Source organism: Phyllostomus hastatus, unplaced genomic scaffold (assembly GCF_019186645.2).
Source record: "Phyllostomus hastatus isolate PE091 unplaced genomic scaffold, TTU_PhHast_1.1 phas_contig_17, whole genome shotgun sequence".
Classification (NCBI taxonomy): domain Eukaryota; kingdom Metazoa; phylum Chordata; class Mammalia; order Chiroptera; family Phyllostomidae; genus Phyllostomus; species Phyllostomus hastatus.
Genome location: NW_025333664.1, coordinates 14136407 through 14151617, shown reverse-complemented (window position 1 = coordinate 14151617; position 15211 = coordinate 14136407). Strand labels below are relative to the sequence as shown.

The 15211-nt window shown below is 40.6% G+C and overlaps 1 protein-coding gene across 1 annotated transcript in view; it reads left to right on the top strand.

The window, feature by feature from the left end:
• The window catches only part of TOP1 (DNA topoisomerase I), an 87578-nt gene that overhangs the window by 22832 nt on the left and 49535 nt on the right, over positions 1-15211 (top strand). The window contains exon 3 of the mRNA XM_045833175.1: positions 9811-9913. Coding sequence (XP_045689131.1) covers positions 9811-9913 — 103 coding nt within the window. The remainder of the gene's footprint in view (positions 1-9810; positions 9914-15211) is intronic.

The window sequence follows — 15211 nt, the reverse complement described above, 5'->3', positions numbered from 1 at the left end:
TGTTATCTGTCCTAGACAAAAACAGTCTTCTTTTAAGTGTGCAGTGTTGAGTAGAAATGGTGATTTTGTTTAAACTCCAGCTTCTGGGGATGTGTTATCCGAGGGTTTGGAGGTCGGGGAGGAGGAGGAGAGATGCAAGCATTTGTCCCAGGAGAAGTGATTTAATAATGAGCAGGTATTATCCTCTTTAGAACATCAATTCCTTTACCAGTGTTTCACCCACATGGTCCCACTGTTCACTTTCCTAAGGCACTGTTGTGTATTTGTGGGTCAGAGATCAACAGGAGTTACCTCCGACAGAGTCGACAGAGTCGCAGTGAGAGCCTCTTTGAGAGAGGCAGCTGGGGTTGAATCATTCTATCCCCATCCCCCACACACAACTTCATGCCTGTCTTTGGGGGAGGAGCCCAGCCTGGCTGCTTTCAGTCTCAAAACCTGTGGACAGGAGTCAGTGTGGGAAGGTCCTTTACCCCTGGAAAAGTCTCTCTCTCCCGGCCTTTGTTTATAAGCAAAGGACCCCTCTCTTGCTCTGATCTGATTGCCCCTAAACATTTAGAAGAATGGTGGAGTGGCAAAATGCCTGAAGATCATAGAATAGTTGATAAAATGATCGATAATCTTTGTCATCTTTGTCATTCCTTAGCCTTTTAGGGTTAAGAAAGTGTACACTGTTTATACTTGGGTTGAATTGTGATTGCATTAGAGACCCTGGGTGGAATAGGTTTGGCAACATTGTTAGCCACCTACTGATTGCAGCTAAACTAATAGAAGTGTTTCTCTACCTGGGGGTGTAAGCTGGTCATCGTGCTTCCCTAAAAACCTGTGGGTGTGTTAGGCTTCTGGGTGTAGGATTGTTAGGGCAGGCTCAAGTTTTTTCGTACTCTGTTGTGGGCTGGTTGGGCAGGGTGAATTGGCGTGGTTGCTACCTTAAATGCATGCCTATAACTGGCCCCCACATTATTTGGAGTGTTCGGGCAGGCTCGGTTTGGTCCTGTATACATTAACCATGAGGAGGGTTCAGTAATAATCGCACTTCACTGACAGTTGTCAACATGTTTGTCATCTTGCGGAGGTCAGTCAGGAATTGTACAACTGTACTCAAAGAATTTGACTTTTGAAGTAAAATGTTTTAAAGTCACTTAAATATTCGGAACTCATTTCTTCATCTGTAAGAGAGGCCACAGTTATCAAATCGATGAGCAGAGATGAGAAGATTAATCACTGACCTGCGGTGCCTTCTTATACACCCAGTAGCTACGTGACTTCTACTGAGGTCATACAGTAAGTGGTAAAACAAGGGCTTGAATCAGATATTTTTCACTCTGTTGAACCGGTAGGCTTCCTTCAGAAGTCCCTTCTAGTATTCTGTGCTACTCTGTGATGTCTCTGATCGGCGTTAGAGTTTAGCCGTAGTTTTTGTGCTAAACCACATCATTCTCGAACATACTTAATGACGTGTTTTATGGACTTGACTTCCTTATTTATGTGTCTGGTTCCCCTGTAAGGAGTGAACTCTCCATCTTATGCCTGATTTGACACTGAGTTTGGTGGCGACTTGAGGCCGAATGTGCACCTGGTTTCCAAGCCTGCAGCTTCATTGTCATCCTGGGATTGTGCCAGCTTTCAGGGACTTCATAACAGTTGGATCAGATTTTACTGGACTTATTTGATACTGAAGTTTCTTATTCCTAGGTGTTTTATTTCTCTTCTCTCAAAGCAGAGGATTGGACTCCAAACTACAAGAAGCACGAATTTATTTGTGTGTTTTTTTTAAGGAACTGCTTTGGGGGTACATGCCTTTAGAGAGGCAAATACGATACAACTCCGGGATTTCGTTTCTTAATACGCTGCCGACAAAAATCAGCTCGACCATTTCCTAGCTGGCAGGAAGTAGATCTCACTTAATTTTGCTCAATCATGACAAGATCAAGTTTTCAGCAACAGTAGTAATAATAGATGGTTGATTTTTATGGCTCATGTGCCAAGAATGCCTTTCTCCTTCCTCTGCATTGCCAACTCCCTCTTACCCTCTAGTAAGACGCAGCTCAAACACTGCCTCCTCCAGGGAGCCGTGTTGGCCCCTCACTGGCCTCTTCGGTCCAGGCACTTTATTTTCTGTTCTCTGGTGGAATCAAGCTGTTTTCCCTCATTACATTACATTTCACTTGGAAACAAAGGAAGCAGTTAATCCAGATTAATTTTTTTACTCTTAAAGACATTTTTCCAAACTGCCCATAAATTAAGTAATCCTGCTGCCTTCCTACTCTTACTGAGAAATAGCAAGGCAGGAAATTCTGCCATCTTGTAAGAGATGGAGGTAATGGTACCCACATGTTTCATGTATAGACATTTGGGAGAATGTCGATTACCTCCATAAAAAGTTTTTCATAGTTTCTAAATATAGGAGCATCGAGATGCAATAAAAACACTGTTACTTTCATGTCAGTTATTTGACATTTGAGATTTTGGGGGTAGGAAAGGAATTTTAATCCACTCCAGCAAGTCTAAAATTAAAAAAAGATTTCTTCTTCTGATTTAATTTCTCTGCTTTATGTATACATAAACCAGCTTAAATTTTTCTGCCTTTGGAAGTGTATCTTCAACGTAAATACCTAGATATGAATTGCTGGGTCAGAAAGAGTAATTTACATTAGGCTTTTTTTAGATATTGTTAAATTCTCCCTCCATGGGTGTTACATGAGGCAGGAATGTGTCACAGATTTGATGAAATGAGTACTGCCTGGAGAGGGGTGAAAAGCACACTACCTTGGGCAGAGCATCCACTCAGTAAGGAGTGGCTCTTGGTGTTATCTTTGGTGAAATGGGGATGACATTTCCTCACCATTCGAGTGGTGAGAAAAAGGAATGGGACAGTGTTTGCTCAGTACTCCAGCGTGGTTCTGGTACCCATCCACGTGAGTGCCCTTTTTCTCTCGGTGCCTTAATTACAACCTTCTGGGACTGTAAATTCCTCAAGGGCCGAGTCAGTGTCTCCTAAGTCTTTAGCAGGGTGCCTTGGATTTAAGAATATATTTTAAATGTTTGTAAACGAATGAGACCTCCAAATATAATTCTGAATCCAGTAGTGAAAGAGTTTCTTTTCTTCCGCATGTTAACCATCAAGTCCCTTGCATAATTCCAGCCAGCAACTATTCCGACAGTGAGGGCAAGCACTCATACTTCTCTTTTATCATTTGGAAGTCTCTTTACTTAAAATCTTTGTTAACCTCAAGGAACACTTCAGTTAGCAGTAACAGAAGATATTGATTGCTATGCTGCCTTTTTATTATTTATCCTATGGAGTAACTTCAGTTAAGTTAGAATGGAAGGAATTTGTTGTTACCTATCTCTGTCATCTCAAAGGTCCCTATTCCTCTCCCGTGTCTTCATCTCAAAATTTTTAATCGTAGAGTTTGAAACAATTGTTATCAGTCAGTTAATACGTGACCTGAATTCACAATGAATGAGGTTTTCTGGTGATTTGATATTTTCACTTATAAATGTCAGTCGAGTTCAATTCAATTCTTTTTGGATTTAACCAATGCTTGAAGTGACAAGATTCTTTCTCCAAAACACTTTGACAGTATCTATTGTTAGATGAATTGCAGTTAAGGGGAAAGGATATGTACTAAAAGTAATCTTCAAAGCCATTAGTAAGCTGTCTGCATTTTCATCACAAGGGATATAGATTAATATGCCTTTATTGGCTTCACTTTTTCACTTAACTGGGTTCTTTTCTGACCCACATCTTTAGCTCGATATCCAGCTGTTACCTGAAATGCAATATGGCTTCAGTTAGTGTCATCATTTCACCAGTCTTTCCTTCTTTCCACCTTTGCACAGCTTTCCTGTGTCTTCAGAGCCACTTTGTTTTCCTAGTCGGGAGATCCAAAGCCTTTGAGTCTTTGACTCCCCTCCTGTATTTATTATTTATTACACACAGCCTACAAGTTCCTGGAGCTAAGTTCTAATTCTACTCACCTCAGTGTGCTTTTATGTCTCTTCCTTTCTTTGCAGACCTGCTACTGTCACTTTTTTCTGGACTGCTCTTCCTAGACTGGCTGGTTACTCTGCCTTTGCCTTTCTACCCACACTGTCCTTCAGTTCATCTTCCTTAAGTATGGCTTTTATTCTGTTCCTTTCCTGCTGGAAATGTCTCCCTGTTATGCTCACAGCAGGGCACCCTGACTCTTGGCTTAATTTTATCTCTTACTGCTCCTTAACACAAATACTCTCTTGGGTTCAGCTAGTCCTCTCCTTGTTGTTCCTTTATATAATAAGAAAAAATAAGGGATTGGAAGGGAAGAAGCTTAAACTTTTTATTATGAAAACTTACAAGCATGCAAGGCCTATGCAGAAGGTATCCAGCCATGTAATATGAAAAAGAGACGTTTACTGAGGAAGATACAAGAAACATTGTACATAGGACAATGACGCCTCAGTCCCCTTCAAAGTAGGCACTTTGAGACCTTACACAGTTCTCCCAATCACCATCAACCGCCCCACCGTATTTTCCTGAATCTCATCGACAGTCTCAAATCTCCACCCTTTCAAAGGTGATTTTGGTTTTGGGAAAAGCCAGAAGTCACAGGGCACCAAATCTAGGCCATAGTGTGGCTGAGTCACCTGGGTAATTAGATGATTCACCAAAAAACTCTGCACGAGACGTGATGTGTGAGCATGTGTGTTGTCGTGATGAAGCTGCCAATAACCAGTTGCCCATAGCTGCGGCCTTCTGAATCATACAAATAGTTTCCGAAGAGGAATGGTTAGGCTTAATGCAAACTTTGATGCAGATCCATTGCTCTACTTGCTCAGTCATTTTCAATGTGATGGCCACATGGTACATGTGATCACTCAATGGCATCTGCCTCCCCCTACTGACTAGTACAGTGAAGTTGTCATTGTTCACGCATGCACATTCCAGTCCACTCTCCTTGGCTCCAGGGTTTCATTGATGTTTCACAAACAGTTCTCATTATGTTAACAATGGCTGGACTTTTTCCAGACAGACCTCGTATATAGCGGTAGAGGGAGTAGTATAATGAATGCCTATGTGCCTGCCATATCTGTCCACTTCAGTAACTCTCAGCCTTTTGCCAACTTTGTTTTATCTCCCCCACTCTTTTTTTCATTTTTTAATCTTCTGAGGGCATTTTTTTTTTCATTGCTTTTAGAGAGAGAGGAAAGAAGGTAGGTAGGAAGGGGGGTGTTGTGGGGAGGAGGGGCATGTCAATGTGAGAAAGAAATGTCAGTTGCTTCCCTCTTATATGCCCCCAATAGGGGATAGGACCTGCAGTCTTTTTGGTGTGCTGACAGCACTCTAACCAATCAAGCCAAAGCAGCCAGGCCTCCCCCACTTGTTTTTTTACTTGAGGGTGTTTTAAAGCAAATTCCAGGCATCATTTACCTGGAAGTAGTTCATATACATCTTTAAAGATTATTTATCTGCCAGTTTACTAGTGCAGATCATCTTTACAGTTTCCCTGTCAGTTGTTTAGACATTAAAATTTTCTTGGTAAGTGTCTGACTACCTTGGTGTATCAGGATGACCTTATACCCCATTGAGCTACCCAGCCAGGGCCTGTCTACACAACTTTGGTGTTCAAGAGGCACCCCATTCATTCCGTGTTGCCTCCCCTCTCATTTATCCTGAGAAGGCCCGGCCTGACATGTGGAGCTGCACCAAAGCCATTCAGATGATTGAAGAAGTTATCATATATTTCTGGTATCTGTCATAGGATATATATCACAGCTTAGACATGTAATAACTTCTTTTAAAATTAGGGATGCTTGGGGTTTAGATCTTGGACCTAGGTCTTATTTGTATCAGTGGATTATAAAGCCTTAAGTTTCTTACTATGCACTTTGATTTTGCACTTTTAGATTAGCAGTGGCTTTAAAAGACTTGAAACCTGGCTTTAAAATCAGTTTCGAAGTTTTGTGCATTTAAAAAGATAATGTTATTGGCAGACTGGCTGTCTGAAACCTACCTGGAATTACTTTCAATTTATCTTCTACTTAGTTTTCTTATTCTTTAAATTTAGTGCTTTGTAGTGAATTAAACTACTTTTTTTCCTTGTATACACCAATACTGATCAAAGTAAATTCTTAAAGCATGGTAATTAAAAAATAACCTTATTATTTTTATTACAAAAGTGATTCACATGGGAAAAAGATGGTGAAAGAAGGCAAAATACATGCACAAGAAATCCAGTTGCTCATAAATTAACCACCCAAAGATAACTACTTTTAACATTTTGGTTTCTGTCTCTAGTCTTTTTTGTAGGTGTTTTTTTTGTGTGTGTGTTTGTTGAATTATACACAAGGGGAATTTTTTTTAAATGTCCCTGCCATACTCTTGGGCCACAATAACAGATCATAATGTTCTGTTTCTTGTTTGTTAAATATGGCCTGTAAACAACAAAAAAAACACAGACTTCATTCCAGGTCGTACTGCTGGTGACATATTTTGCCAGTATGATTTTAACCACAGGTGCTTAGTTTGGAGGAGAAGTAATTGGAGGGTTTATGTTAAGTAATCCAGGGCCACCAACTTTGTATGTTAGATTTACTCAGCATTTAAAGTTTTAGACTTGAGACTTCTAGAAGTTGGACTCTTTGCTTCTCCATGGAAGATTAGGTTCAAGTTCTACTTCTGATGCCATATGATTTTGTTTTTTCCATCTCTGTGGGATGGGAAATCCTTGTTAGGTAGGAATATGGTCATGTAAACTTCTGTTCCCATAGGTTTGGCACAGAATAGATAATTTTAGTGGATTAAGTTGCAGTTCCCTGCCACATGGCTTCTCCATAGGACTGCTTAAGCTCCTGAGAGTATGACACGTGGCCTCCCTCAGCACGGAGAAACATCCAGTGACCTGGTGTCAGAAGTTACACACCAACATTTGCACTGTTTTTTAAGAGTGAATGTCTTAAGTCCAGGCCATATTCAAGAAGGAAATTAGGCCATATCTCTTGAAAGGAGGAGTATCAAAGAGTCTGTTGGACAAATTTTAAAATCACCACACATGTGTTGCATACATAAACTTCCAATTGATGAATATTCAACTTTGGAATGACCTTATCCCATTGAACCTCATTTTTAATAGGCCCTTAGTGAATTCTGATAGTGAATTTCAAAATTTTAGGGTACTAACTTAAATAAGTAGAGAAAGATAACTGTGTTCACGGATTAAAAGAAATAAGAATATTTCCAAATTGTCCTATGAACACAATTCCCAGCTGGCCTTTTTTCTTTCTTTTCTTTTTTTTCTCTTTTCCTCTTCCCTTTCCTTTCTCCCTCCTTCCCTCCCTCCCCTTTTCCCTCCCTTCCTTCTTTCTAAAAAGGAATTAACAAGCAATCTAGAACTATTTTAAAAATGAATAAAGGTAAAGTATTGTATTGGGTTGGCCAAAAATTTGTTTAGTTTTTCCTGAACAATGGCTCTGGTAGCCCTTAGTTATTATGGTAGCCTTTAATTTCATTCAAAACAGTTTTGTTAGATTGTATTATGACAGCTGTCATATCAATGTGCATTTTTTAAAAACTTATCAAAAGGGGTGAATTTTTGTACAGCCATTTCAATATGGAAGATGGAAAAAATAAGGAACATTTTTGGTGTATTATGCTTTATTATTTCAAGAAACGTAAAAATGCAACAAATACAGAAAAGATTTGTGCAGTATATGGAAAAGGTGTTGTGACTGATCAAACATATCAGAAGTGGTTTGCGAAGTTTCTTGGTACTATTGACATTTTGGCTAAATAATTCTTTGCTGTGGAGCTGTCTCATGCATTGGAAGAGGTTTAGCCGCACCCCTAACCTCTACCGACTAGAAGCCAATAGCAGGGGATAGCTGACATACTCAATATCCAAATCAATAAACTTATTGGTGAAAATGAAAAATGGGTCTTTTATTTTACAGAAAAAAACCACATGGACTTTTTGGCCAGCCCAGCACTTAATATTACCTGATTTCAAGACTTGCTGTGAAAAAAGCCCTACTGATTATGTGGTCATTTCATTTTCAGTAAAGAGGTCAAAGCAATTCAGTTGGAAAGGGCTGTCTTTCAAAAACTGGACATCTTTATAGATTTAAACAGGTGCCCTGTCCCTTACCTCTGTAAGACTCCTAGAGAAAAGGTATTCACAATACATAGATCTAACAAAAATAATGTAATCCAGAATGTATAAAGAACTCTTATAACTCAGTAATAACAAGACAAGTATTTTTAGGCTGAGGGAAAGATTTGAGGAGATACTACATCAAACAAGGTATAAGTGGCCAATAAACACAGAAAAAGATACTCATTTAATTAGGAAACTTGCATTAAAACCATGGTGAGAGAACCACTGCACACCTGCTAGGATGGTTCAAGCTAAAGGCCGGTGATACCTGGTGTTGGTGAGAATCTGTACCATTTGGAACTCGAATGCGATGTTGGTAGGAATGTGTGACAGCAGAGCCCTTTTGGAATGCAGTTCAGCAGTTGCCCATGAAGTTAAACATACCCTTACCACTTGACCCGGTAATGTCTGCACTGTACATACCCCAGAGAAATGAAAACGTGTCTGTAGAAAGATGTGTGTGTGAGTGTTCATAGTAGGTTTATTCAGAATAACTCATGTCTGGAAACAACTCACATGTCCATCAGTTGGAGAATGGATAAATAAATTGCAGTACATCCATACAATGACGTACCACTCAGCAGTAAAACCCAACCAACTACCGATACATCCAGCAACATAAATGAATGCCAGAAATACTACATTGAGTGGAAGAAGTCAGACACAAAAAAGGAAATCCTGTGTGGTTTCATGTATATGAGATTCTCCTAATCTAGACAGATGTACTTCATAGTGCTGCCAGACCAGTGGTCGTGCTTCAGGTTGAGGGTGGAAGATGGCGATAGGTGGGGAGTGGGCATAAGGGAAACTTTCTGGGGTGATGGTATTGCTCTAAATCTTAATTTTTATAAAATTGTATTCTTTTGAGAGAGAGAGAGAGAAACATTGATTTGTTCCACTTATTTGCTCATTTGTCGGTTGCACCTTTGTGTGTGCCCTGACTGGGAATCAAACCTGCAACCTTGGTGTACAAGAATGGTGCTCTAACTAGCTGGGTGGGCTACCTGGCCAGGCCTTGTTCCACATCTTGATTGTGGTGGGTGTTAATACCTGTTCATATTTTTGTTAGAGTTATATCACACTATCTTTGAAATGTGTATATTTTACTATATAGAAACTGTATACTTCATTAAAGTTGATTTAGAACACATCTCTTGAGGTTTGGATTTTCCAGACATTACATAGATAACCATCTATCTTGAGAGTCAGTGTTCAGGTTTATTCCTTTGTACCATTAGCTTTATGGTACATTATGTACCATTAGCTTTATGGTACCATTAGCTTTATGGTGTTCAGGTTTATTCCTTTGTACCATAGCTTAGTCTTAATAGTACCAGACCTAGCAGACAAATGCCAGACTCTTGCTTCCTTTTATTGTGGAGTTGTCTCCCCTTCCTGCCTGCACATTGGTAACGCGTCTTGCTTTTAGGGACAGGGTAATGGGCTGCCTTGTCTGGACGGACCGCTTTGTGAAATCTTTCCTTCCACTGGAATCTCCCAGGAGAGATTTCACAAAGCGGTCCAGACAAGGCTGCCCTTTACTCTGCCCCTAAAGCCAAGACACGTGTTACAGATGCCATTTGAATCCTGTCACTGTGCTTCTTGACCAGCTTGTCAAGGTAGGTGGGCAGGAGACACCTCTGACTCCTCTTAACTGACTCATCTCTTATGGTTGCAGATTCTCACAAACACAAAGATAAACACAAAGATCGGGAACACCGGCACAAAGAGCACAAGAAGGACAAGGAGAAGGACCGAGAAAAGTCCAAGCATAGCAACAGGTAAGGGTTGAACCAGCAGCCCCTTCAGTCTGCAGTGGGTTGGCTGTGGCTTGGCTCACCTAGAATAGGCCTTGACTTGAGCCACAGGTGAACAGCTGGATAGCACAGTGAGCAGAGGCTGGATTTGATTGCAGTGACTGACAGGATGGCCTTACCGGGGATGCCGTTGTGCAGACCAGGATGCGTGACATGAGTGTGGTGAATTTTCTTTCAGCATACACCTCATTAAGGTGTGATTTTAAAAGTAAGTCAGTTGTGGATTCATGGTAATATGGTGACCTTTAATCAAGTGTTCAGAGAGCTTGCCCTGACCAAAGGTGACTGGACTAGAGACAGGATAGACTTTTTTCTTCTTTCTGAACTTTTCTGCTGGAGAGGGCGTTCCTAGCTTTCCATCAGGTTAGAGGGGCTCAGCTTTCACAAAAACCAGCGACCACCAATACGTAGGAAACTCAGGAGTGCTTCCCTCTGGGATGCACGCCTCAGAAAGATGTTTTCTTGTTCATTTTGTTTCCCCACTCTGTGTGTGTGTGTGTGTGTGTGTGTGTGTGTGTGTGTGTGTGTAGGAGGCAGGTGGTCAAGTCCAAAGGTATGTAAGGTATCTTTGGATATAGTACTGCTTATCGAAAATGAAGACTAATGCTTCTGTTTTGAGTAAAGGCAGTTGGTGAGAAAGCTGTACTCCCATAGTGGTCTGAGTTTTGTTAGAAAGGAATTTACATAGAGATCAATCACTTATTACAACAAGTGGCTTCAGCCTGGTTTCTCTTAGAACTGCACTTGACTCTTGAGTTTGAACTGTGCTGGTTCACTTGTGTGCAGATTTTTTTCAATAGATACTGTAAATGTGTTTTCTTTATAACATTTTCTTTTTTCTGGCTTACTTTATTGTACAAATACAGTATATAGTGCTTATAACATACAAAATACATGCTAATTGACTGTTTATGTTATCAGTAAGGTTTCCAGTCAGCAGTAGGCTATCAGTAGTTAAATTTTTGTAGAGTTAAAAGTTATATGTGGATTTTTGACTGTGCATGGGATGGGAAGTTGGCACCCCTAACCTCCTCATTGTTCAAGGGTCAGTTATACTTCATTAGCTTGGTTTACCGTCTATAGACAAGTTGAAGTGAAAGTTTCTTTCTCTGTCTCTTTCTCTCTCTTTTTTTTTTAATGAATAAGTCTTTCTGAACTATTAAAGTAACCAGATTAATTTTCTGTAGTGGGACTGTTTCTTTACAAATCATTTACCATTTTGGTGGTCTTCCCCACCCCCACCCCTCCCCCCACATTCATTTCTTAACATGTGCTCATCTAGTTTCCATTTTCATTTCTCCACTGAATTTAATCTCAGTAGGTGAATCCAAACTCAGTTCACATGCATCTCCTAGACTCTCTTGGTCCCTTGGAGTAGAGTTGGAGGTCTGTTGTGTTCATTTTACATCTTTAAGGCTCAGTAGGTGACAGTACATATTTATTGAATAAGTGAGTAGATGACCTATCAATACACAAGTTACCATCTTCTCTCCTCCTCTCACATATCCACAGTATTTGACAAGGTGATTCCCTTTGGCCATCCTAAATTTCCAACAAGTTTTTTGGTATTTGTGGTGAAATACACATAACATGAAATTTGCCATTGGAAGTGGCATTAAGTACATTCACAATATGACAGAGCCATCAGCAGTGTCCATCTCCAGAACTTTTTCATCATCCCAAATAATCTCTGACCCCATTAGATAATGCCTCCCCATTCTCTTACCCCATCCTTGGCAACTTCTGCTCTATGGATTTGCCTATTCTAAATACCTCATGTAAGTGGAATCATAAAATATTGTCTTTTTTGTGCCTGGTTTATCTTTCAAGGTTCATTGGTGCTGTTGCATATCAGAATTCTATTTATTTTTTTATAGCTGAATAATATTCCTTTGTATGTCTATACCATATTTTTAAAAATTCGTTCATTGTGAGCATTTCAGATCTTGCTTCCTGGCAACTGTAGTCAGTTTTGCTCAAATAAACCCAAATAAATTTTTATAAAAATTTTTAAAAATCCGGACTTCCAGCCAAGATGGAAACATAGGTAGACACACTGCGCCTCTTCACACAACCAAACTAAGGACAACAAAAATTTAGAAACAAACAAACAAACAAAACAACCAGAACTGGCAGGAAATTGAACTATTCGGAAGTCTGACAACCAAGGAGTTAGACACATTCATCCAGTCCGGTAGGAGGGGCGGAGTTGGGTGGCGGGTGGAGAGGAATCAGAGCAAAAAAAGGCAGTGGCTTGTGGACCCCTGTGCACACGGCAGTGGCCAGCAGACCCGCTGGCAGCAGGCAGACCCAGTGAGGCACGCAGGGCGGCTGACTGACCGAGCAGTCCCACATTCACGCACAGATAAACCGGGCGAAGTTGGGGAACAAGACAGATTGTGCAGCCCAGGGCCCCACCTCGGGGAAATAAAACCTCAAAACACCTATTGAAAACACCTGTGGGGGTTGAGGCACAGGGAGAGACCCCCAGCCTCACAGGAGAGTTTGCTGGAGAGACCCACAGGGTCCTAGAATGTACACAAGCCCACCCACCTGGGAATCAGTACCAAAAGGGCCCAGTTTGATTGGGGGAAGTGGCAGAAGTGACTGAAATCTGCCAGAGAGCAGAGCAAGCGCCATTGTTCCCTCTCAGACCCCTCCCCCACAGATAGCGTCATAACCCAGCAACGGGGTTGCCCCACCCTGGTGAACACTGAAGGCTCCGCCCCTCATATGTAACAGGCACAACAAGGGGGAAAAAAAAACTGTCCGGAAGGGAAGGGCAAATCATAGTTCCACAGCAAATACAACTAAGCGACCAAGAGATAGCCAAAGTATCAGATGCACAGTTCAAAGCACTGTTGACCAGGATGCTCACAGAATTGGTTGAATTTGGTCACAAATTAGATGAAAAAATGAAGATTACGCTAAGTGAAATGAAGGAAAATGTGCAGGGAACCAGTAGTGATGGGAAGAAAACTGGGACTCAAATCAATGGAGTGGACCAGAAAGAAGAAACAACCAACCAAACAGAAAAGAATGAAGAAACAAGAATTCAAAAGAATGAGGAGAAGCTTAGGAACCTCCAGGACATCTTTAAATGTTCCAACATCCGAATTATAGGGGTACCACAAGGGGAAGAGGAAGTACAACAAGGGGAAGAGTTATTTGAACAAATAATAAAGGAGAATTTCCCCAATCTGGCAAAGGAAATAGACTTCCAAGAAGTCCAGAGAGTCCCAAAGAAGTTGGACCCAAGGAGGAACACACCAAGGCACATCATAATTACATTACCCAAGATTAAAAGGAAGGAGAGAATTCTAGAAGCAGCAAGAGGTAAGGGGACAGTCACCTACAAAGGAGTTCCCATCAGACTGTCAGCTGATTTCTCAAAAGAGACCTTGCAGAGAATAAGGGGCTGGAAAGAAGTATTCCAGGTCATGAAAGGCAAGGACCTACATCCTAGATTGCTAGCAATCTAAGCTTTCATTTAGAAAAGAAGGGCAGATAAAGTACTTCTCAGATAAGGTCAGGTTAAAGGAGTACATCATCACCAAGCCCTTATTATGTGAAATGTTAAAGGGACTTATCTAAGAAAAAGAAGATAAAATACATGTACAGTAAAATGACAGCAAACTCACAATTATTAACAACCACACCTAAAGCAAAACCAAAAACAAACTAAGCAAACAACTAGAACAGGAACAGAACCATGGAAATAGAGATCACATGGAGGGTTACCAACAGCGGAGTGGAAGGAGGAGAGAGGGGGAAAAGGTATGGAGAATAAGTTGCATAGATGGTAGGTAGAAAACAGACAGGAGGAGAGCAAGAGTAGTATAGGCAATGTAGAAGCTAAGGAACTTATGACACATGGACATGAACTAAATGGGGAATGTGGGTGGGCGGGGGTGTGCAGGGTGGAGGGGAATGAAGGGGGGAAAATGGGACAACTGTAACAACATAACCAATATAATAAAATTTTTAAAAAATTAAAAAAATCCAATCATCTGTTAATGGACACTTGGATTTTTACCTTCTGACTATTGTGAATAACATTGCTATGAGTGTGAGTGTACAGTATCTGAGCCGTGCTCTCGATTCTTTGCGTGTGTATTCAGGAGAAGAATTGCCAGATCATGTCAAACAAGTATTTTTATTCTGCCTGCCATGTTTATGCTTCACTAGATGTGTCAAGTGCCAAGAAAATGAGATAATCTTTGACCATGAAGAACTTTATGATCTGAAGAAAATGCCTGTAGGTCAGATGAAGAAATGCTAATTTTCATGTTACCAGAGATTTGTCCAAAAAGACTTTTAAAAGATAGAGGTTAATATTGAAAACATGGGCGTTTAAACATCGATCCCTGCTTCTCTGGTACATTTACTTCGCCAGCTGTGATTTGCAGCCGTGCTGGAGAGGGGGTTGGGTAGAGCGGCGTGAAACATTTCGTGACATGAGTTTGGTCCTGCCCTTCGTTACCGGAATCTCGTTTTTTAAAAACAGAGAGTGTGATTTTGGTGTTTTTTGTTTTTGTTTTTGTTTCTGTTTTTGTTTTTGAAAAGCCACAATAGCTTAATTGCCTCTTTCTAGGAGAAGGCCTCTTGTCCTGTTCCATCTGCTTTGGTCTCATGTGACCTTGGCTAGTTAAGTCACCTTGCTTCACTCAGCTTCCTCATCCTCCTCCATTTCCTCATTAATACAGCTTCAGAGGGGGCCACATGGGAGTCCATAAATATAAACGCTCTACAGATGTGGTGGATATTTTGTATATCCATCATAGCATACTTTTCCAAGATGATAGCATAGGCAAATTCAGGAATTCGTCCTGTAATTTTGTGCCTTTTAATATTTTCTAATCAGAATGGTTAAGAAAATAACCTGTTTGCCAAGAGGCATTGGAAAAACCTGGCCTGAGTTCTATTTACACATGGCTAAATCTAGCCCTGGATCTCTGATTCACATGTAAATAACTTTAAGACAGTTTAAGCAGATGATGTGTTGTAAGCAGACTTTTAAATGCTTCCTAGTTGACCTCTATTTATGCATTACCTTTTTATAGCAAAGGAAGTGTCTTGGCTATAGTTCATTAAAGTCCTGTACACCGTGTTCTCTTTTTAAGTGACTTCTGATCTTTCACATAGTTTTGGGGTTTCTTAATTTTTCTTCCCTAGCAGATTAAGGAAACCTTGAAGCTTGTTCAGTCACCTCTGAAGCGCAGAATAATTAAGATCCAGCATGTTCTGTTTGAAAATGCTTCA